Here is a 25019-nt window from a genome sequence, read left to right on the forward strand (position 1 = left end):
GGTCAGTCAAAGTTATATAGTTATATCTATATTTTAAGTTTTGAAAAGAAATAATCTAGATATAACTATATGCTTCCCAGCCTGCCCTAATCTACATGCTGTCTCCAGTTATTTAGCATGATTCCTAAGGTCAAAGTTCAAACATATATGGCATTTTTAATTTTAATCTTTTATTGTCTTTTACTGTTTAGTATTTACAGGAGCCAAATTAAGCAGAAGGCAGTTGGCAGGACTCCAAATCTAAACAGAAGCCACAATTTAAAGACAAGTCCAAAACAACAACAATGTCAAGGGAGAAGGACTTTGTTGGTTGGGCTTATTGTGACAAGATTCCTGGAGACCCCAAGCTCCTTTGTAAATTTTGCAAAGCGAAATATAGTGGAGGCATTTATAGATTCAAGTACCACCTTGCACAGATACCCGGCCATGATATAGGTCTCCGCAAAAAGCATTGACGGAAATGTCAAACACCAAGCAACCTTGGCCATTGATATGTTAAGTCAGCATAATGCCAAGAAAGCAAAGCAAAAAAAAAAAGAAATAGGAACTCCTGGAGCTAACAGTTTTTCTTCCACTACCCCCTTGTCATCTCCCTCTATTGAATCCTCAATGTCGTTCCCAAGTTTCCCACACATGCCTCCAAGTCCAAGTCAAACTCAAGGCCAAATGAACCCCCCTGCATTCAACACTAAAGGTGGAAACATAAACCCCTTTTTTGCTCCCCGCACAAAACCCGGTTCCCAACCTACCTTGGGTGCCACTGGTTGGAAAAAAAATATCCATAGTCAGGCAAGGAAGGCCATTGCTAACTTTTGGTACTATTCTGACGTACCTTTCCACTATGCCAGAAGTCCTTATTGGCAAGCTATGATTGATGCAGTTGTTGTTGCAGGTCCAGGGTTCAAAGCCCCTTCACAAGAGAGCCTTAGGACCTAAGTCACCGGATTCGTCCTAAACCCCCTACGAATCCCGAATCCAGCGAATCCGACACGATTCGATCTAGATTCGTGTCTAAATCATATGACACGTCGTGTCCTTTTCCGACATGTCGAATCTGATGTCGCGTCACGATTTTGGGAATCGTGTCCTGTTTTCCAAAACTCACTAGGCTCAAAAAGTGACCTGCGCAGGTATGAAAAGGCCGCATTTGGTCATTACAGCCACACATATTTTCATTTGGCAAGCGTTTTGGCAGCTTCATGATCAAGTCTAGGCCCTAGTATTGATATGCTATTCATGGTAATGTTAAATTCTTAAAGTAAAAGTGACATTCTCCTTGATCTTCATTTGCATCCTTTTACTTAAATTTTTAACATTACCATGAAATGACTTAGGATGTTTGAGAGTGGTTCCGACCTCATTGGATTTCATATGGAGAAAGTAGAATTTTAGATTTCATTCAAAATCCAGCAGACTTATCAGTTTTCAGGATTGGGGGATTGGGGGATTGCAATGTTTCCATTGAATTTTGTCATGTATTAGGGTACGGAACTCGTATTTAATCAAGAGCACCAAACCAGGAGCTTCTGAAAATGTCACTCCCGCTCCCGTTTTCGCTCCCGCTCCTCGCCTTTGCTCCCGCTCCCAAGTAACACTGTTCCTGATGATATGGGTCTGGACACCAGTGTTGAGTTGGCATTGGCCAACATGGATTTCAATTATCCAGTGCTAGAGCCTGTTAGATTTGATGACTTAGAGGGGTCAACCTCCACACCAGCAACAAAGGCGACTATGGATACAGGGGAGGAGGAGGATGCAGAGGAGAGCAGTGGGGACCATGATGATGGGGACAATGATGTTGATTATGATGCTAATTGATGCCTTGAGGCTTGTATACCTGTAGTTTTATATTTTCTATTTCTATTTGCCATTGGCATTACACCAACACTACCTATGTAACACATTTTGATTGGATGACTTAATGAGAAAACTACTGTGTTTATCTTACTATCTTGTAGTTGTAAGTTGTCTTTCAGTTATGAATTATGAATCATGATTTAAATTTTTAATAGATTTATCATTTATGTGACCAGTACCACTGACATTTATTTGAATTTTGTATGTACTATGCATGCTAATAGCTATAGATGAAGATCTATGTTTGAAATCAATAAATTTGTATCATTAATTAAGATTTGTGTAAGAAATATGATAATATCTAATTATATATATATATATAAAATAATATATAACGTGCCCTGTTCCGGGGGGTCAGCGTGTCCGAATCCGACACCACGAATCTCAAATCCTACGTGTCCCAAATCCCTGTGTCAGGTGACTTAGCTTAGGACAGATTTGTCGTTAGAAGGTGTTGAAGATGTCATCTTCTGCTATCTGAGTTTCATTCATCATGGGTAGAAACAGGGTGCACCATCATGAGTAATGGATGGACAGATCAGAGAAATAGAACTTCAATAAATTTCCTTGTATCTTGTCCAGCAGGCACAATGTTTCTCAAATCAGTGGATTCCTCAAACAAGGTTAAGACTACCCAACTTATTTGTGAAATGATGGAGGAAGTTGTTTAAGAAGTGGGAGAAGAACATGTTGTACAAATGTCACCGACAATGCAGCTAATTATATGGTTGTTGGTATACTTTTTGTGATTAGGCACCCCACTATTTTTTGGACCTCTTGTGCTACCCATTGCATAGATTTAATGCTTGAAGACATTGGTAAGCTTCATTGGATACTTTAAGTTGTGGAGAAGGAAAAATCCATAACCAAATACCTATACAACCACACTATTGTCCTAAACACCATGAGAAAATACACTGAAGGTAAAGAAATTGTTCGCCCTGCAGTGACTAGATTTGCAACAAATTTCATATCTTTGAAATCTGTGGTTGAGCAAAAGATAAATCTGAAGAGGATGTTCTTGGGACCTGAGTGGATGGCATCTAAACATTCCAAGACCCTTGAAGGCATTGAAATTGTTGCACTTGTGTTTAATGACGGTTTCTGGAAAGATGTTGAAGAGATTATTGTTGTGACAGAGCCCCTTGTTAGAGTTTCATTTTTAAAATTTCATTTCAAGCTTCTTTTTATTTTCAATGTTTCATATTTCTTTAAATTTGAAAGCTTGAACTTTCAGGATGGTTGATGGTGACAAACCCGCTACATCAAAAGAAGATATGGGGATGAGGAGGCAAAGTATATGCCTCTTTGGGACATTATTGATGCACGTTGGGATAGGCAATTGCATTCCCCCTTACATGTTGTTGGGTACTTCTTAAACCCACAGTGTTTTTATGATAAGAGCAAATTAATGAGGATGGGGAGGTTGGAAGAGGACTTATGACATGCATGGAAAGGTGCTTCCCTAATCCAGAATTTCAAAGTCGTGTCTTTTCCCAACTACAGGATTATAGGGCGTCGGCTAAATTATTTGCCTATACCAGTGAAAGGTCTAAGATGTTGCCAGGTACCCTTTGAGGCTTGAAGGCTTCATCAATTCATTAAATTTGTTTAAACTTTATTTTGTATGTTAAATGTTTTATTAAATTTTGTTGTTTTTTTCAGTTTTTACTATTTAGTATTTAGTACGTCTACTCATGAACCCTTGCCACTTGCTAGGTCTTTGGTGGCAAAACTTTGGTAGTGATACACTAGATTTGAAGAGATTCACCATTCGAATCTTAAACCAAGCATGCAGTGCTTCAGGTTGTGAACGCAACTGGAGCATGTTTGAGAAATACAATCTAAGCAGCGCAACCGATTGACACAAAAGCACTTAAATGACCTTGTATTTGTCCATTACAATCTACGACTTCGCAACAAGCAAATACTAGGTGAAAGCTTGAATTTGAAGGTTTCATAATCTGATTTGCACTTCAAAGTTTAAACTTTAAGTTCAAAGTCAAACTTTAAATCACATTTCAATGTCTCATGATAATGACAGGTTTGGATCATTCACCAATAGACCTTGAAGAGATAGATTTGCAAACTACAAATGCAACAGATTGGGTCCAATTAGAGGAGGCTCCTCTTTTAAGCCTACATGACATGGAGAACTTTGAGAGTCAAGCAAGGAAAGGAGCGAGAGGACTCGCTTCTAGTTGTAAACATTTCTGTTTTCCCACCCCGGTTTCAGTTTCACCTTATTTCTCCCATGTAGTTAAATGCCCTTTCCCATATCCATACATTCAACAACTGAAAAAATAATTTATTTTTTTTGCTGAAAACACAAATTCTGGAAATTTTATAGAATGCTGGAAAATGCAGAAATAAAAATCAGCAAGTACAAACAGCCATTTAAAACATTTAGACACATTGATTTTTGTTTAATGTGACCCTAGAAAAACCCCCTACAACTCTTGGGGAAAACAAGTTTGAGAGCTCTTCTTTATTTCTGGAAAAGGCCTTTTACAGTGAGAAATATTCAGCAAAAATCAACAAGCAAATTTACAACTTATCTCGATTTCTGAGCCTTGTAGCCCACTGGAAATTTCCAAATAGCAACACAATGTTGTACGGACAGCCGTACGGGCTGTACGGACAGTACGAACAGGCTGTACAGACCTTGATTTTTGTGCAGAAAATCAGCTACCTCGATTTTTGTGTAAAAATCTCCCCTTCACTATTTGTTCATTCAGCTGTATGGATTTGCTTAACTGCTGCCTTGGTATGTGTGCCAAGCTGCTGCCTCCTCCTTCCTGTCCAGAAATCTCCCTTGCTCTCTTGCTCTCTCTCTCTCAATCTGCTCATGAAAGAATAAATGATCTTTTCCTCCTTTTCCTCCCTTAATCCAACCCTAAGTGACTTTTGGGTGATCCCTAAATCCAATGGCTGAAATAGATTGAGATCTAGGGCTGAGAATGCACATTTAAATCTCACTTTCTATTTTTTAATTCACCCCACTTTAATAAAGACCCACTTAGTCATTTATATGCAAAGTCACTTTTCCTTTCTAATTTTTCATTGACTTTATAAAAGTCACTTTAAAATTAGACTTTAGTAACTTTATCACTTAAAGTCACTTTTAAATTAGATTTTACTTTATAAAAATTATAAAGTCACTTTAGGAGAAAAATTAAATTCTTTTGGACACTTTTCCCTAGGCCAAAGATCAAAGCCTTAAGGAACCACCTGTCCTCCGATACCAAATTTCAACACTAGTTCTCACTTGTAAGAGTCTTAGACTCTTAGTTACTGATTTTTTCTAATCAGTATGCAGTATTTCGTAAACTTTTAGAAGCAGATGCTTCTAGTTCTATGTAGTCACTGGTTAGGACTCAGCAATCAGGTCTTAGTACTTTGGATCATGTTTGGACTCCTAACATATGAGATACTTATTCATTCATGATATTTTGGACATCTATTGATATTATGCATTGTTTGGACATGGCCTTACTGAATATCAATGAAAAATGATTTTTTTAATTCAATATATGTGTATATTTTTATTTATTGAATTCACTGATATTTTCCTGATATTTTGCCGATTTTTCCCGATCAGATTAAAACTCTTCGCTCTTTTGCCTCGCCGATTTATTGCCCATTCCGAGTCTGGTAACATTGCTATACATTATTATCGATTTATTGTCTCAAAGCTTTCCTATTAGCATTATCAAAAACTGAAAATTAAAACTTTGATGTGTTAGACGTTGTGTTACTGGATCTTCATATCCGTGTTTCAGATACGAATACAGATCCACCTAGATCCATGTAGGATCCACCATGTATACAAATCCGTCAAAGCTACCGAAATGGATCCTGTGCCAACTAGCCCTCACACACCAGAACCCAAGCAAGTAACATTAGAGTTTTTGGTTTATTTCTTTATTTTTTTAAAGTATATTTGCCAACTGGTTGAAAGTTGAAACTGTAAAAAGCAAATACTCTATTTAGAATTTTAGTTAGATTATTTACTAGTAATTTGTATATTAGTAATCTGTAGGCTGTATAGTCATATAAGTTATTAATTACCTATAGGCTGTACATACAGCACATGATAATGCTAGTAGGAAAGGCCTGAGTCCTGACACATCAAAATTTTAATTTTTAGTTCTTGATAATGCTAACAGGAAAGCTTTAAAGACAATACATAGATAAACATATAGTGTACAAAAGATGGTTGTGTCATTAATAGTTTAAACTTTAAATAGATCAATCCCATCCAACTCTAAATGAGGAGTCCTCTTGGAACAATATGTAAATGGAGAGTCCTCTTGGAACAATATGATACATAGACTATCTCAAATAGTGTATAATATTCATTTACCATTCTAACTATGCGGGAAGTTTTAGAATGAGGCTAATTTCAAGGAAGATAACAGGTTGATCATAATGTAGAGTTGAAATATTCAAATGATGAGCATGTAGACTCATTTTTGGAAATGTAGTTAAACCGCTCTCCATCATCATATCAATAGAGTGATCATTGATAGGATACTTAATTTTGTATTTACAATTAGCCATTTTGTATAAAGCATGATGCATCATGATCTCTGTCTTCAGATTTATAACTAAATAAAGATTTCAGTTCTAATGTTTTGATTCATTAATGGTTTTGAATTTTAACTTTCAATATGTTTTTTAAAATTAGAATGAATATTATTGTATTTTTTTATACATGGTGTTTCCCCACAATATCCAGATCCTGGCTTTTCAAAAATATGGTGGATGCATACCCACACCCAAATCTGGATCCGTTTCCATTTCCTGATAACTTAGGTTAGACCTTTCCTGCTAGCATTATCATGTGCTATACAGCCTATAGGTAATTAATAACCTACTTATACAAGTATACAGCCTACAGACTACTAATAAGTAATCTAACTAAAAATCTAAATAGAATGTTTGGTTTTTAGGGTTTCAAAGAGGACTGCCACTATACTCGTGAGCCTAGCACTTTTTTATAACTGCCCACAAGCCTGCACAGGATCCATTTCAGCAGCATGGGATCCATTTCCAGGTTTGAAGGATCTGTTTATGTGGCGGATCCTTTGCGAATCTGGGTGGATCCATATGTGTATCTGTCTCCAAAATGCAGATTCATGTATCAAGCATCTAGACCCTTGGATCCGGTAACAAAGCTCAGAAGTAAAGCATTACAGCAGCTTGACTCACTACTTTTGCTGGCTGACAGACTAGCGCACCCTCCTTCCTTTTATAGTCTATGGGAGAATGGGGTTAGAGACTGGCCATTGATGGCCTCAAGGGGCATGCCCTTCATGGGTAACTAAATCCCATCATGGAATGCAACACCTAAGTATATGCACTCACCAGCTCAGCAATAAATGATCCTACTAAGGTGCACCCCAAATCAGCAAGAGTAACTTCCAGGCATTAATGTACCACCTAGGGAAGTGTGCTCAACAATGTAAAAAGAGAAGATGCTCAAGATATACACCCTACCTCATCTCCAACAAATCAAGCATAGGAGAGAGGATCCAAGAGTAAATCACCATCACAAAGATTACCCTCAAAAGTGGCCATCTCTAACCAACAGCTGCTGCTGTTTGCCAATTCTGAAGATGATATGCTACCAAGCAACACGGTGACTTAACAATCCCTCTTTGCCAGGAAGGTGTTCTTAATAACCCCAACTTCTCTCTCAGCATTTCAAACTTTCCCTTGGCAAAATCGCCCACAGATTTATGCTGGAATGTGGCGGAATCTGGCCGAAACACTGCTGATACGTCATTCATTGTACTGTACAATGTTTCCAACTCTTGAAACACTGTACAGAAACATAGCATCATTTAGCAACGTTTCAGCTGAGTTTCAGTGTTTCATGGAGTTCCCGGAAGTGGGACAACAGATTGAGGGCTGTTTCCTGAATCACAGGAGAGCACCTTCTTCCTACTGAACTAGGAAATCATTCCTGATCCACAAACCCATACTACAGCAGAAATTCTCCATCTCCAGTACACCTCATGCACATGATAATCAACTTTCCAGCGAGGCTGGTGACACTGCACAATAAACTGACTCAAAATATTCACTGCATAAGAAATATCTGACATAGTATTCACCAAGTACATCAAGGACACAATCAACTCCCTATACAACATAGGATCTACCAAATCAATATCTTCAATACAAGTTCACTTAAATGCCATAGGCATGGCCAAAAGCTTGAGAGGAAGTTATTCTTAGTCCTGACTAAAACACTGTAAAGCTCAAAAGTGGGAGACGCCTACTGGAGATACAACTCACAAAAAATAACTAATCAGCTTGGGCCTGGCAGTGGATAATACAAAGTTTCACACCCTTGGAGAAGGCGTCATTCTCACAGGCTTAACCCAGTATCTAAAGGTGGTAGTGGAGACGCATACAGGCAGTGGATAATACAAAGTTCACACCCTTGGAAAAGGCTTCATTCTCACAGGCTTCACTGGTATCTAAAGGTGGTTGTGGAGACACACAGAGGTAGGGTATTATGAACCCAATACTTAAAAATTTAGAACAGCACAGTAGACCCTGGCATACACACAACGTACACCAAAATAGGTGTGGAACACAATGCCCAAAGTAATAACCATATAACCCAAGTTCCAAACATATATCTGGATCATAGATCCACACATACAATAATGACTACACTAACCTCTATGGATATGTATTCTCAATCATTGCACATGTCAACCCACTACTACATCTACATTTAACCCATATGGCATATATATAACTCCATTAGAGTCATAACATAGTACCCCTCCCCCCACCCTAAAAAATGTTTGTCCTTAAAACTTTGTAATCAAGACTTTGTAATAAAGTGCTTTACATGCAATAAAACTAGCTGATAGGATTCCCTTAAATTTCTAATCTCTTGCTACCACTAATGATTATCCATCATTGTTCAGTTAATTCAATGCCAAACCTTGATTATTTGATGGTACAAAGCTTCATTTCCTTTTATTCCATGCATTGGTGTAAATTGTAACATTTTCAACTTGTAGTTGTTGGTGTTTGACAATATCTTGTGGAACAATGATTCCTTGATGCCCCAAACTATGAAAATTGTTCAGTATAGTTCCACCCTTGATGGTCTTCCTTCATCCTCCAAACCCATGTCATTAATCTTCTTTTCCAATGCAAAGAATTTTCTAGCCTATGTGCTTGACCTTTATTTACCCTTGCCTTTGAGATAATGCAATCATATTTGACCTATACATCCTCCAATTGGTTCACAACTCCAAGTATTGTCTAGTGACCTTCTTGGATCTTCTATTCATTCTTTTTCTGAATATAAAGGTTGATGTCATCAATCAACTTGTTTTGTCCCCCTTCAATTCTTTCTTGCATTTTGGATTACGTAACATTTAGATTTCTTTAGCTTTATTTTTCAAATCTTCCTTCAATTAATGCAACATGCTTATCCTTCTTTCCTTTGTTCATATTTTCTTGCTCTAAGTTCTGAATCTTCTTAATCAGTGTTTGATTAAGTGAGTGCAACGAGGAAAGCTCATCACCCTTCTTAGTAAACTATTCGTTTACTTCTTCATCTTCCTTTTGCAATTTTGAAAGTTCTATTTTTTGCTTCCTTGAAATCATCTTTTATTTTCATCATATCCTATGGTACCATTTCCATTATCCATTTTGCTTGAGAGAACTTATTCAAATTCTCCCTATTTACAGACTCAGATTTTTTGATAGAGACTATCCATCACTCCATAGTTTCACTTTCAAAATAAGAAATTACACGGCAAAGAAAATTAAAATTTTCCTTTGCAATATTTATCCATTCTCTACAATCAATGTCATCTCTATCTCCTGAGAAAAAAAAAATTATCATCAGTTCCAGTTTTTAACACTGAAGTTTATTCCAACCCTTTACTTGAAACTCATATTTATTCACAACAGTTATTCAAACTATCCTAAACTTTTTCCCAACATAATCTCCTCCCTTTCCTCTTTTCACTTGCTTTCAATCACCTAACTCAAAGCTTCCAATCAAAAAGTAATGCCAACTTGAGTTGACATGTAATTTTAAGCTTTATTCAGTTACTGCTCCACATGCAACTCCATACCGGATGTACCTATTTATAGTTGAGTTTCAGGATTAAACAGAAGCACTGACATGCACACACTGCAGCTTGAGATTCCCATGCCTCTTCCAATATAAATTGGCCCAAAAATAGTAACAAATACATTTAACCATATATACCCCCATCAAGGTCATAACATGGGCATTGAACTTGTGGCATTGACAGGTTGACAATGTGCATGCACATGTTACAGACCCAAAAACAAGCACATGTTCTCTCCTGAGGGAAGAAACCAATGACCAAGTTACAGACTGACAATTTAAACTCTTACAAGGGGCACTAGTTCACAGATAAGTATATACAACTGCTTTATTTGTACATTTAATTTTGCTACCTTGATGAAGGAAACATAACTTAAGATGCAACATGAAATATTTTCTTCAGACAGAACCTTTGAAGCCTAACACGACTATGCTTTCTTCAGAGAGAACCTTTGAAGCCTAACACAACTATGACTAGTACCAGTGCGGTCACTCTTTTCAGACACTAGCCAAGTCTCACCAAGTCAGCACTGGGATGAATGAAGGCTAGTGTGCAACCATAACACAACATGTAAGTTAATATTTACTAGTATAAAAGACTAAAACAAGTTAAAAAGAGTATATAATGCCAAATAAAATTGCCAAAATTAATACCCTCCCTATTTCCAGCAAAAACACATGCTTCTGCTTACCCAGAAGATCTGCTTCTTTCAGCTTCTCCTTTATTTGCTTGGAGTATTCATCCACTTCTGGTGACTGCAGATATTCATAATCAGGAAGCAACATCAATCATCTCTCACCCCTTCTTTGGATCACCTGTATCATCCAGTTGCTAATAAAAATAGAAAAAAAATTGCCTACATCCAAAGTAAATCTCTTCTACCTTTGTAACATCAGATACAGCAATTGCGATTGCAGCCTTAGCATCATCTTCTTCAAGGCGTTTCAATGCTCTTGTAATTTTCCTATCACACTCAATAATGAGTTTCTCAATTACATCCTCCAACTCCCTGTCATAGTTGTCTTTTCCTTTTGCTTTTGATTCTTCATATCTTTTTGATCATTAAGGAAATAACTAGACACAATGCCAATCATAGATAATGCCAATCATATGTTCTTGTGTTTGTTTTCTTAGATCCAAGTCACAAAGCTCTCTCTAAGGAACAGATAAAATAGCATTCAAACACACAATAAAGGCAAAATCAACTGGACCATTGCTCCAGTTATACTAGTGTCAAGAACTAGTTAGACAAGAAAACACAATTTCAGGCTATATCCAGAATGAACAAACTCTTTCATCTGAATAATGGTTCATTTACAAAACATCCAACATACGAAGGACAATGAATTTAAATCCATATATGATAATATAGTTGATAAATGACTGAAGAGGTTTATGATTATGCAATGGGCCTTCTGACATTATACTTATATGAATTGACTTAGGTCTTTATGTTTATCATTATGATTATTATTATTATTATTTTGATTACAACAAGATTTCCCGATAACAATGAATGACAATTTGAAACCAATGGTGAACCTGAACATGTACAATGTTCCAGAAACTAACACAGCTTGTATCAAGATTGGGAGATATTTCTCAGGTTTTGTGATAAAAACACATTTTGGGGTGTTTTTAATGCATGTACAACTAATGAAAAAAAATATCAATAATCATCATACAGAAATTCGCAAATCATTCAAATTTCCATAAGTACAAAGAAAGAAATAATTTTCATATACATAACCAAAACAGAGCAAATCCTATGATTAAAAGGCTCTTATTATTTTATAGTTACAGTGACATTTACTAGCAGTTATGTATGTTTCAATTCAAATCTAATCAAGGTTGAAAAGTTCCAGGTGATCACAAAACCTCGTTTCATCTTTCGGTTAGGAATCCATATCCATATGCAAGAAGTTTCAATTTTCAAGTTCAATTCCTCCCTCAACAATCGTATGCCATAGCAAGTCTGTAATGCAAACTATCAAAATGATGACAATCTAATGATAGCAGGTACCTTATCAAAGAGTCAAAACCCCTCCTATGGTTGTGGGTGCCTTGTCCAAAGACCATGGTTTGATATTTTGGTTAAGGACCAATCAGTGTTGCAGGAACCGCCACTATTTTATCTTCAGTGTTGTTTCGAGGATAGAGTATCAAATTAAAATCTGTGCCAGGATTGGCACAAGATAAGAAGAGATTTAAATCGAACACATACACATAGAACAGAAGCATATAGCCCAAACACATACACATAGAACAGAAGCATATAACCCAAACGCATACACATAGAACAGAAGCATATAACCCATCCCAAAAACTTCAAAGTAAGCAGTACGAATGAAACACCCTTACCAATGCAGATGACAATACAAAAAGAGATTGCACCAACATTAATAATAACACAAGTCGATGACACAAAATACTCTTGCACAGTATATCAATCCTTGCACTTGAATCAAGAACCTTCATTAACATGAAAGACTTTTAAGCACATCGTCCTATGTGATTTATTAAAAATATTAAGATTTGAATATTTTTTCTAAGCATTGTACACACTGGATGCCCTAATAATGGAAGAGAACATGGCAGCATATTGACAAACAATACAAAAAACCATAAATTTTGTTATCACAATAGAAGGATACTCTTTTCGTAGCTGCAATGAGTGTACTTTTGGGCAAGCACCTAAATCCATTTTCTGCACATGGAAAGAAAAACCATTTTAAATATAATAAAATGTCATTGGATATAAAAGAAGTTCTTCATTTTTAAAGAAATAATTGCAGCTACTTCATAGTCATTCAATTTACCTGACAGCTACTCTTTTGTAGCCCCATTTACGAAAAACATATAAATCAACATGAATGTACTCAATCTAGATTCTGAACCAGTCTCAAGAAGAATGTAATGCCCAACAACTAAAATGCTTTACATCATGAGTCATTAGTAATTACATCAGCAAATTTGGCATTAAAGCACTTAAAATGTCAAGTTGTACACACCAGCCTAGATCCATCTAACTTCAGATCTATCACGCGCTGAAAACTGAAAGGGATCAAATTAATATTTTCAAATATTACAACTTTGACGTGGAAATATTTGTCTTTAAATATTTCAATAAATCCATAGTATATGATTTTTTCTTTTAAATATTTCTTTTACAAATATTTAATTAAAAGAAATATTAAAAGATTTTGGAGCAGGATTTTCGATACTTAATGTTAAATTAACTTTTTTCTTTGATTTAAGAAATGGTATTGGCTTTAGTAAAAGTAAAGATGTGTAAAATTTGAACTAATTTGGAATTTTAATGTGGTAAAAAAATTTGAAGGTAAATTTATGATCCATTCAAATTCAGCTTATATGGTAAAGGAACTATTAAACCCAAGAGTATAACAAACTCATTTAATTGTTGTATTAATCAATTTTTACTTGTTTATTTGTATCGTTATTTAAATTTTTGTTTAAGTCAACATTAAAGCCAAAATTATTTTTATTATTTAATATTTATTTATTGGACACGTGACATACTTACACATTACCATCATACTGGGCTGTAGAATGCGCCTCTCAGTGCAACAGCCATTTCATACATCTTAATACTTGAAAGAGTTTTCTAATCATTTTACCATTTCAAACCAATTTTGTATTTCAGCGTTTCGCTACACTACATCCAAGAATTTATTGCATATACATACAAACACACTAGATCCAAGAATTTATTGCATATACATACAAATACAGTTGATGCCATTTTAGCATTAAAGACATGAAAAGAAAGAAATTAAGGCTCAGGAAGCTACAAAATGGGTGGATGTGCAAGATGGCTTTAAAAAAAATCGCAAAATACCAACAGGCCATGGTTTTTGCACAGTACAATTTTACAAAAAAAAACTAAATTAGATCAATATTTAAATGGGATCGATGCAACAAATTGGGGTCCATGGAGCTACAAATTTGGATTAAGTACACAACCACATTCAACAATTAAGCCAAGCCAAAAGCACTTATTTAACTTACTACATATTGCAATTTATAACTAAAGTTGAAATTACTTTAATAAAGATATGGGACAAATGATGTAGAGAACTAGCAGGATGAAAACAAGCTTAGAAAAAAAATAGTATTTACTTTTCCTTCAATTTAACCATTGTTGAGGAACTGGCTGATTAATCTGCGACTTCTGCCAAAACTATTGATTGGACCAAAAAAGCGCTCATCTTTTTGCAGGCAGATTCGAAAAATCAGCATCTGTTGCAGTTAAGACACTTAACAGGAAAATTTTCTACATAAGATTTCCTGCCTCATTTTTTATTGCTTGAGGGTTTTTTCCGAGGTTTCTTTCCTAGGCAACAAGTTTGGACCCTTGCCATGTCTGATCCTTCCACAGTGGTTTTAACAAGATATATCAGTGGTTGCTTCAAATTTTCATAAGCTCAATATGGTTTACATTATAATCTTTATTGGGTCTGGATTTCTTCTTCTATTTACAAATTCATGCAGGACTGCAGCCTCAATTATACTCTGGATTTCTATGATCACACAGAAGTGCAGATCAGTTACTATTATTATTTCATATCTGAACTTTTCTGCGTCAGAAACATCTCCAGAATAGATGGAAGACATAGACCATCCATTTCTTAGTGTGTAAATGCATTTCCTGCATTCTTCCATATTTTGGGCAGATCCCATGGGGCCCACCAGCATATTAAATGAGAAAAAGATGTTAAACCCTAAAAGGGACCCACATTTCATTAAACTAAACCATAAAAGGGGCTCAATATTTCATTAAACACAAAAAGACATAAGTGAGGAAATAGCTCTATCTTCTTCTTTTCTTCACTGTTTTCTGTGTGATTTTATCACATGAGAAGGTTTTCAAAGCCTTCAGGAGTGAGGACTGTGAGCAGAATTTCTGAGCAGAAAATTAAGTAAGGTAAAAAAATACAAAGGTGTTGTCATGCATGTCATTTCTTGCAGCTACTGTCCTTTTTCTGCATTTACTAGCTTTCCCACGCAACAAACAAGGATTGGACTTCATAAATACCCTAATAACGTCAACAAACTTCAAAATCTCATCCTGCTCTTCGGCCAAGGTACTTCCAAATTCTTGTATCTTATATTCCAAGGAGAGAGGACTGTGAACAGATTTTCTGAGCAGAAAATTAAGGCAAATAAATAGAAAGGTGTTTCCGTGCATGCAGTTTCTTGCAGATACTGTCCATTTTCTCAATTTACTAGCCTTTCCACGCAACAAACATGGATTGAACTTCCTCAATACACTAATAACTTCAATAAACTTCATCATCTCATCCTGCTCTTTGGCCAATGTACCTTCATATTCTTGAACCTTATACTCCAATTTTAGAACACGTGGCGAAATCCATTTTCAAAAATGTTGTTTTGCCAAACACAACTCTTCCCAATGCATCCTTTGCATGTCTGAAAAACCTTTATTGCAATTTGGAATATCAATTTTCCCACCCTTCTAATCTTCCCACTATCATTTTCCAACCAGTTGCTCTTTTCTCAAGCAATTATTAACTTCTTACAAACTGATAGTACAATTTAAAATCAATTTCGGCCTTTGCACCACAATTTTCTAATTGATCCATAGCAAGCATTTTCCTTGATTTTAAGCCCAATGTTGAATACATGAAGGCACATCCCATAGATAACTCCCAGATCAACTGCAAAACTTAGTGAAAACAGATATTCTCCTTTTCTGCCATCCATTTGTCATCTAACTTATTCTCTTAGAGTTAGCCCTTACATCCCAATTCTTTGCATCGATAATCCTTTCAAGCAATTGAGTTGCTTCCCCAACTACACAGATTTTACAAATGGGATGTTAACACACCATTCATTCACGTACAAAGCACCGCACTAAGTCAATGAAATCAATGCAGAGCTCTAAGTCAACAAAATCAATGCAGGGCTCTAAGTCAAAAAATTAGAGAAGATACTAAATAACAAGTTCCCATAACTACAAGGGATGATACTTGAAAAATAATTATGGATCAAGAAATAACAATAGCATTGAAGCTTGTGATAATGAAAGTGACATGATAAGGGATTCCAGATTTGGAGTTCTATGCTTTAGCCCTTACTTCCCAATTCCCTACATCTACCCCTTTCAAGCACATGAGTTGCTTACCAGCTATATACCTTTTACTAATAGATTGTTAACACGCAACACATTCAAGTTCAAAGCAGACCTCTATGTCCATGAAATCCATGCAAGGCTCTTAAGTCAACAAAATCCATGGAGATGCTAGAAAACTGATTCTCAAAGATACATGGGGTGATACTAAATTAAGAGCTATGGATCAAGAAATACCACTATTGTTGATGGTTGCAATTATGAAAGTGACAAGATGAGAAAGTTAAGTTCAAGTATCAAACTACCACATTGGTTATTTCAACAACATCACCAATTAAAACACAACAACTATACCAGATAGTAGATACTATGGCTCTTTGTGTTTCCTCAAATGGGTTACAGGCACCCTATTGAGCACAACAAACAGTAGCGAAAATGGAAGCATTAGCCACTGACACCAGGAATTTTATTTTTTTCAAATTTGGTTTAGGGGGATGGTGAGGGGGTTGGCAGTGTGGGGTTTGAGGAGGGTGTGGTATTGCATCAAAGTTGTAGATATAGCTGAAATTACTCTAATTACAACTAACAAACAAGAGTTTCACTGCATGTGTGCGTGAGTGTTTGTGTATCAAAACAATATGTAGAGTTTTATATTCAAAGTCACATTAGATTAGAGTGTTACATACAACCATGGTCACAGAATTTTCCAATTTGCACACGCAATTAAAGGTGTCAAGGAGCAAAACAAAGATATAGATACAACTGAAGAATTATTATAATAACCACTGAAAAATGGGTTAACTTTTGCATATATCATATCTATAAGTTTGAAAATAAAAATCCACAATCTAACATAAAGCCACATCAAATTAGAGAATCACATACAACCATAATTATAGGTTCACTTATTTATATTCCAAAAAAAATATTCTCTTGATAAATTTTAAGGACTACTAAGTATATTCACCAAATAACGAAAATTTAATGAGAAACTTGCCATTTTAGGATCAGACCTTGTTTCACAAAGCTTGGACCTCAAGAATTTGATAACTTTATCATATGCCACGCTAAGTCACCAATATTGTATTGTAGTAGCAAGACTTGAATACAAATAGTTTAAAAAAAAATCTAGTATAGCTCCAATACAGAAGTATACATCTCATAGATGCAGAAATATGTACTTTGTTCCAAATTTTAGAATAATTAACACCTTATTAATGCGCAATAAAGCATAAAAAAATTAAATCCTCTTAAATTTGGCCATTTAGCTTACATTTGTTGGTCATTTTAAAAATTTTGGCACTAACATTCTTTTGGCTGTGATATCTTTGTATTTGTTGCCTTCTTAAAAATATAGAAGTTATTTGTTGCCCACCAACCAAAACCAAAAAATCGATAAAGGCAAACCTATAGCTTATGAAATACAAGCTTTGCTTTCTTGCAATGACTACCACCTATATCAAACTAAAATTCACATTTGTTTAGTAAATATTTTGGTCTAAGTTGGCACAAAATGTGGAAACATCTGGAAGTTTCTTAAATGGGATTGCCTGAAAACATAATCCCTCAAAAATGGAAACATCAAGGGGAAACATCGTGTGTGTTTGTGTATGTGTGTGTGTGTGTGTCATTGTTTCCTTTGCAAGAGCCAATATTCATGAAGTCTTATTGCATATTATTCACCCCCAAAGACACAAGGCATAGGCTTGAACTTTGAATGCACATATACAAGATCCTCAGCCTTCTACAATCCCAACCTGTTATGTTTCACAAAATGAAACTATAGGTGCTCCAATTCCATTCCAATGATGAATAGCTTGCCACCTGTGATAAAGTATGAGTGGAAAAGCTTTGCAAATATACACCATTTTCCAATGACAAATCCACCATCTAACCAAGTTCATGGTCCTCCTCCGAAAGGCTTTCTTCACTACACTGGCCACCTCCTTGTCCTTATGTTGGGCTTTTGTCTTCCCATTGCTTTGAGCAATGAAATATTTATCATAAAATTCTGGATTCAAAGCATTACCAAAGCGTGTAATGCAATGTTAAAGCCATTCCACCTCGTGACAATAGTGAATCTCACATTCTCTACAAAATCAAAATCAACAAGAAGAGTGGAAGTCTCTCCATGTAATACTTTCCACAATTTTCTCAACCATGGTACACATGCCATCATAAATCTCTCCCAATAAAGAATTGTTTGTTTATGCATCTCTAAATCTCAAATGCAAGTAATGTGAACTTGAGCAAGATCTCAATCTTGCTCCACCAATATTCATCAATCAACACCTGCCACACCATACTTCCCCTTATTGAATCCATCTATCTCCACTCAACCCAAGTTGCACCCACCACCCTACTCATTAATGGAGGTCCTAACTCCAACAAAGTAGCACAACATGATGAATTTTGCGGAATATCTTGTCTTAACAACTTTGAGCAACTCCAAGTTGGAGTATTCTCAATATATTGCTTGAGATCAATGATGGTTGGTGTTGGAATTTATAATCTCCCTTGCCTACCTTGTGACCTTCTTATCCATGCAATTTTAACCTCAATCTCTTCTAAAAACATATTTAGATTATGGATATTGCAAGGAGTCCAAAATATATGATTGCATCTACTTTCAACAATCAAGCCTGCAACTTTGCAAACATGTGCATTATTTATGATAACTTGCCACCACATTTTCTGGTACTAATTGTTCAATAGCAACAATTAAAATTTCAACAATGAAACTTATATCCTTTACCTCACCTAAACAATCTTCTACTTTTACAAACATTGCTCCTTTTGGTGATGATGAAATTACATTAATCAATGGAATAGTCCACATCTGATATAATGGAAACCTATGTGCTACCCCATGAGTTATGAATTGGTCTTGAAACATCCTCAAGAAGTTAACTCTCTTTCTTCAGCAAAATTGTTCTTAGGTTTTTGCGGTGTCGCCCCTTCAAACCTTGAGGGGTTGTGTTAATTGTTCTCACCACATCCTGCCAATACGGGGACCAAACCACATTAAAAGGGATACCACGAGCAAAGATGGCCCTTGCTACTCTTGACTCAGCTTCTTGCCCTTGATTGTTGATCATTTTCAAGAATCTACTATCTTTAGCTGCATTTGTAGGTTTGAATATCTCTTCTTTTATCTCTGTCACCCTCCTCTTCCTTGCTTCATAAACAATCCTTGGTTCATCGTTAGCACCCAAGCAAGGATTGCTAGTGCTACCCATACCAATTCTCCTTTGATCCTTCAACTTTTGATCATCATTTTGCTCTTTCTAAAATGTGGCCCTCAACTCCTGTTTTCTACTATGTGCACAAACTCCAATACACCTTACAACTTCATGTAAAATGTGAGCCTTACTCTTTGTGTAAAAGCCCTTAAAGGTCCTCTCACTTATCATAAGCTTGAGATTCCACTACATGAACCCCCAGCACCCATTTGCAATAGTATTATAACTGCTTAATTGCTTGAGAAGCTTTAGGTGAATTAGAAATGACACTTTGAGAAGCCATTAAAAACAGTGAATAAATCAACTCACAAATAAATTTGCTACTCGCACCCTTCTTCTTGCTGCCCACAATTGTCCTCTTGTTGGAAATGCACCAAAGCGTGCTTCCAAATCCAATGCTCTTAAACACAAGTAAAATGCTTAATGCTGCTGTAAAAATCTCTATTTGCTAAAGCATGTGTGAATGAAATGCTTTTTTATAGAAAAAAATAAACAAGGCCGCTAGGGTTTCTAGAGAATTCTAAATTTTGTTTTTATGAAATAAATGTAAAATTGGGTTAATAATTATGTGCAATGGCTAGAAATAAATTTTAGTGGTTAACTAGGTTGTCAGATTTTCCCACAAGCAAAAGAAGCTACGAAAACAGGTCTGATTTGCATCGAAACAGCACAGAAACACCACTAACCATACCATATGACGTTTCTCAAAAGACCACCAACCACATATGGCATTTCCAAATCAAGGGACACCATATGGTACAGCCAACAACATTTATGTGCCATTTCATACCCATTTTCGACATTTTGGGTACTAATCAGGCCTGGAATTTCAAATTTATCTTGCCTGTCAAGTGGAAATTTGATGATGGGTCATTTCAATTTGTTTCTCAAAAGACCACCAACCACATATGGCATTTCCAAATCAAGGGACACCATATGGTACAGCCAACAACATTTCAATTCCATTTCATGCCCATTTTTGACACTTCGGGTACCAATCAGGCCTGGGATTTCAAATTTATCTTGCCTGTCAAGTGGAAATTTGATGTCGGTCATTTGTTTTTCATGCTTGTCAAGTGGAAATTTGATGATGGGTCATTTGTTTCTCAAAAGACCACCAACCACTTATGGCATTTCCAAATCAAGGGACACCATATGGTACAGCCAACAACATTTCCATTCCATTTCATACCCATTTTTGACATTTCGGGTACCAATCAGGCCTGGAATTTCAAATTTATCTTGCCTGTCAAGTGGAAATTTGATGACGGTCATTTGTTTTTCATGCTTGTCAAGTGGAAATTTGATGATGGATCATTTGTTTCTCAAAAGACCACCAACCACATATGGCATTTCCAAATCAAGGGACACAATATGGTACAGCCAACAACATTTCCATTCCATTTCATACCCATTTTTGACATTTCGGGTACCAATCAGGCCTGGAATTTCAAATTTATCTTGCCTGTTAAGTGGAAATTTGATGATGGTCATTTGTTTTTCATGCCTCACTTTAAGTTTTATGTAGATTTTAAGTCTCAAATTTTTCATAGCAATTGGGAGGTAGGCTTGAAGGTAGTTACCTAGAAAAAGAAAGCACAATAGCTCACTAGTCTAGCTCTATAACACCAAAAACTTGCTAATGAAATGTATGCCAACAGTGTCCAACTAGAGAATGCAACTACAAGCTTTTTCCGTATTCTTTTTTGTGTCTGTAAGAATCTTATTTCCAGCCAATCAACCAAGGAATGGTGACAAGAAATAGGTGCTGCAACTAAGCAGATTGTCTAACTTAGCCTCTGTTTAAACCACATATTAGAATTTAGGGCGGGGAACTTAAATACTTCAACATCAAATTTACGGTTTCAATGTTTTTACCTGTGCATCAAATAAGTTTAAAAATAGGGAAAAAAAGTTATGTAGAACATCAAATTCCAGGGCTGGTACCAATACGTAAAATATGGAGCATTTCCTCCCGCATAGTATTTTGGGCATTTTAAGGCTGGTTTTTGGGTTATTGGTTGACACTGAACAGTTATCAAAAATATGAGGTATATTGTTAAAGAAAGTCAAATTATGTTGACTGTACCATATCCATACTGTATAGGAAAATCACTAAATATCGTACTGCTCCAAATTTCGGTCAAGCAATGTCCAATACCGCTGTTATATGCCAAGGTACATATTACCGCAGTGGCACAACATATTCGCACAACCTCTTGCGCAGAAGTGGCAAGCAGACCTCTAGAGGACTTGTTGGTTTGCACAGGCATTTTTTCCACGTCCACTGTTGTCAAAGGAACACAAACATGAACTAGGTACCGTTGCATCCAAAGAACAAATTTCCGACTCGGAAAATATCTTTGCGTGATACATACTCAGAGAAATGTTGAGATAATCATAACTTCTAATTTTAAAAAGATAATTTAATAGAATCAACCTTTGCAATGGTAGAAGAAACTCCGCCCTGCATTTTTCTTAAAGATCTTCTAAGCTTCGTCTCTATATGCACAACACAAGGTTGTGTACAGGTTTTAAATTGTTTACAAAAACCTGCAATTGACGCCTCTAATTTTCATCCAGTTAAAATATCTGTTTATGGGCGTCAAAACCATCGAATTGTTAAAACCCTAGCATTATAGGCTAGGTAAATCACTGGGGTTTTATCAGTCTTTCAGATCCCATCGAACAGACTGTAAAAATGGTAGTTGTGATATACTGATCAAATGTCCATGTTCCCAAAGTTAATTTAACCCCGTTATACTTTGAAAAATAAACAGTGTTCCTTAACTAAACTTATAGAAACTCTGCCAAATTTATAAAATTATATAGAGATTGCTTCCCGGAAAGAAATAATGTGGAGTGAAAAATACTTACTGTTAACTGAAAGAGGTCGTGAGGGCAGAGTCCGACCAAATACAGTCGACAGACATCTCGATCATAATACTTGCGGTTGACTTCCCTGACATCGCCATTGCGATTGGCGCCCATTAGAGCGTCCAACTGCTTCCTCACGGAATCCATGGCTGCCTCTGTGGATTTGATGACGAATACTAAACCCCAATTACTCCCCGGGTTCTAGGGTTTGCACTGTATGTCTCGGCCCAATATCTTACGAAAACAATAACAATTGATAATTAAAATGATAGCGAACGATTTTAATCTTTTGCATCAGAAAGGCGGTAACACTCGCAAATATCTGTGGTTGAGTTAACAAGTTCTTCGTGTCTTTGCTTTGGTTTTCACTATATTTATTTTAAATATATATGTAAATAGAAACAAAAACTAGAGTATCTTTCGATTAAGTGTGGGTGTGGGGTTTAGTCCTAATAAATTTAAATTTTTAATTTTATACGGAAGGGTTAGAGGTGCCACTTAATTGTGGAATAAAAATTTTACATGATCTTTGCAATAAAATTTTGAAATTTAGTAAGTCTTGATTGGAAACTAATCAATATGTAAACTAATTTTAATCTCGTGTTGTTTTTTAAGTAAATCTTGATTTGAAGTAAAGTTTCAAATAATATATAAACTAATTTAATAGTCATATTAAAAAAATATATGTTTTATTTTTTTTTAATCATTTATTTTATTTATATGTAGGGGTGGTGGGAGTAGAAGTAGAAGTAGAAGAGGTCTTGTACAATCTTGAAAGAAATCTCGTCAAAATGTTTGCATGGGTACTTGGCTATGTTGTTACCCACTGGTAAATGTGCTTTTAGCTGTGAAAAGGGTGAGAAAGAGCAGTGAAGTTGAAGTTGTTTCCCAAGCCACAGAAGCTCTCAGTGTTTAATCGGGCCCTCTCCATGGCATAGTGCTCAGAACAAGCTTTCCAACGGTATATGGAAGTCCAAAAATGGACTCCTAGATCAAAAGTTAGAGTAGATTGAAAATGGGGGTTCATTTGCCTTGAAATGAAAGAGAAGAGCAATATCGGAGGTGCGGGGGTCCATCGCAAATCACTATCGGCCCATTCCCCTTTGTCATACATTTCCGCTCACCTCCCTTATCTTATTGCGATTGCGATATTGCATATTGCAGTTTCCCCATCGATTGTCATATGAGTCCCTTCCCTGCCTACGGATTGTGATATCGCAAATCCTCCATCGATTTCAGAAAAGTCCTCCACCTATTGCCACATCCAAGTCCCGTCACCACTCCTCGCTGATTGCGATAACTCCTCCCCCGTTGATTACGATATCGCAAGCGGGGATCGCTCAGGTCACAAGTTTCTCCTCCACTTTCAACTCCAAAAAGTTGTGATATCGCGATCTACAATACGATTAGTGGTAAAGCGTCAGGAGGGCCGAAAATGATTAACAAAGAAAATGAAATAAAAACCAAGGGCAGATGAGCCCTTTTCTCTCTCCTCCAGGGGGCCACGTGGTGGACTACTATTGGTCCTTATAAATGACATGGGAGTTTATGTCATCATGGCGTGGTGGTAGGGAGATGACGTGGCAGTACGGAGGACATGTGTCATGCTGATTAGGGATTTTCAGGGTCATAAGGGGGCATTTTTGGTGACACGTGTCACCACTCATAGGGTGACACATGGCAGTGATGACATCACCCATCGCAATCGCATATCAACGATCGCAAAAGTCAAGTCCCTCCTCCACCGTAGTCCCTTCCAATGTTGCGATTACGATATACAAGAACTCTTCAGATGCAATATTTTATACAACAAATTGAAAGGGTTGTCAGGTCTGTCTTTTTTAAAGGCCGCATATTAATTATAACACCCCCATCTCAGGACGGCCCAGATTGGCTCCACCCAAACCCCCTCCCCCCCCCGCTATGTTTTTCTTTATCGGGGGGGTCCGAAAAGTGGTTTCCCCACCAAGCCCTGCTGCAACATGTCCTTCTCATATCAAAGGGCCAACCCTCTTGGATACTTGAAGGGTCCAAATACCAATCCATTACATTCAGCAAGTGTCGCTCTAATCCCAAGAGGGTTGGCCCTTTGAAAAATGGGCAGTAAAGGATTAGCAACAAGTTTTTCTTGGAAAATCTAAAGTTGAGGAGCTAAACAGCTTTTGTGGCTGCCCTAACCAAGAGGACAATGGTTTACATACTATTTATGAAAACAAGGCAGCTTCAAACTTTCCTTGTCAATTCCATGACCCTATAGCTGAGTAAATGAGCATATTCATTGGCCAGGATCAGAGGTTGTTTCTGTAGTATGCATCAAAGCTTCTTATTTGCAGATTTTTCATGATGCATGCTTGTTCTGTTTTTAAATTGCAGCATGGGATCACTAAGTCCAGCACCCAAATGTTGGCCTAGCTCTATTGGAGGGTTGAACTCACTTAGGTGAATTAAGCCCTGCGCATATGTATGAATGTATATAGATAAGCTCACTAGCTGAGCATTTACTTTCCAGTTGTTAAATTTTTTGTTTATGCATTTTAGTTTGAGGAGGAAGTGACTCTCTGCAAACAAAGGTTCATGGAGATTTTATGTAAGTTCATATATGTCTGAATCCATACCCAATGGTGAAGGATACTAGTTTGTAGGTTCTCAGCACCTTGCTAGCAAGGCACTGTCCCTAGTAGGAGCCAATGTTGTCACTCACTGCTAAATGTGCTTTCAGTTGTGAAAAGGGTGAGAAAGAACAGTGAAGTTGAAGTTGTTTCCCAAGCCACGGAAGCTCTCAGTTCTTAATCGGGCCCTCTACATTGCATA

The 25019-nt window shown here is 36.5% G+C and overlaps 1 protein-coding gene across 4 annotated transcripts in view; it reads right to left on the bottom strand.

Moving 5' to 3' along the window:
- Nucleotides 1-22525, bottom strand: part of LOC149140049 (U1 snRNP-associated protein usp106-like) — a 58274-nt gene extending 35749 nt beyond the window's left edge. For 2 of the 4 annotated variants that reach the window (XR_016264691.1, XR_016264690.1), the window contains exons 1-4: nt 22209-22522; nt 12632-12684; nt 10860-11028; nt 10669-10732 (exon numbers count right to left, since the gene is read on the bottom strand). Coding sequence is in view for 2 of the 4 variants with exons in the window: in XM_089449150.1 (XP_089305276.1) it covers nt 10669-10732; nt 10860-11028; nt 12632-12684; nt 22209-22355 (433 nt within the window). In the remaining 2 variants the exon portion in view is untranslated. Of the gene's footprint in view, nt 1-10668; nt 10733-10859; nt 11029-12631; nt 12685-22208 lie in introns of all 4 variants that reach the window. The other 2 variants (XM_089449150.1, XM_089449149.1) reach the window with 2 other exon arrangements.
- Between the last annotated feature and the right edge of the window lie 2494 nt (nt 22526-25019).

Source organism: Pinus tabuliformis, chromosome X (genome assembly GCF_031772625.1).
Source record: "Pinus tabuliformis cultivar Carrire ecotype Pingquan chromosome X, CPIR1, whole genome shotgun sequence".
Lineage (NCBI taxonomy): Eukaryota > Viridiplantae > Streptophyta > Pinopsida > Pinales > Pinaceae > Pinus > Pinus tabuliformis.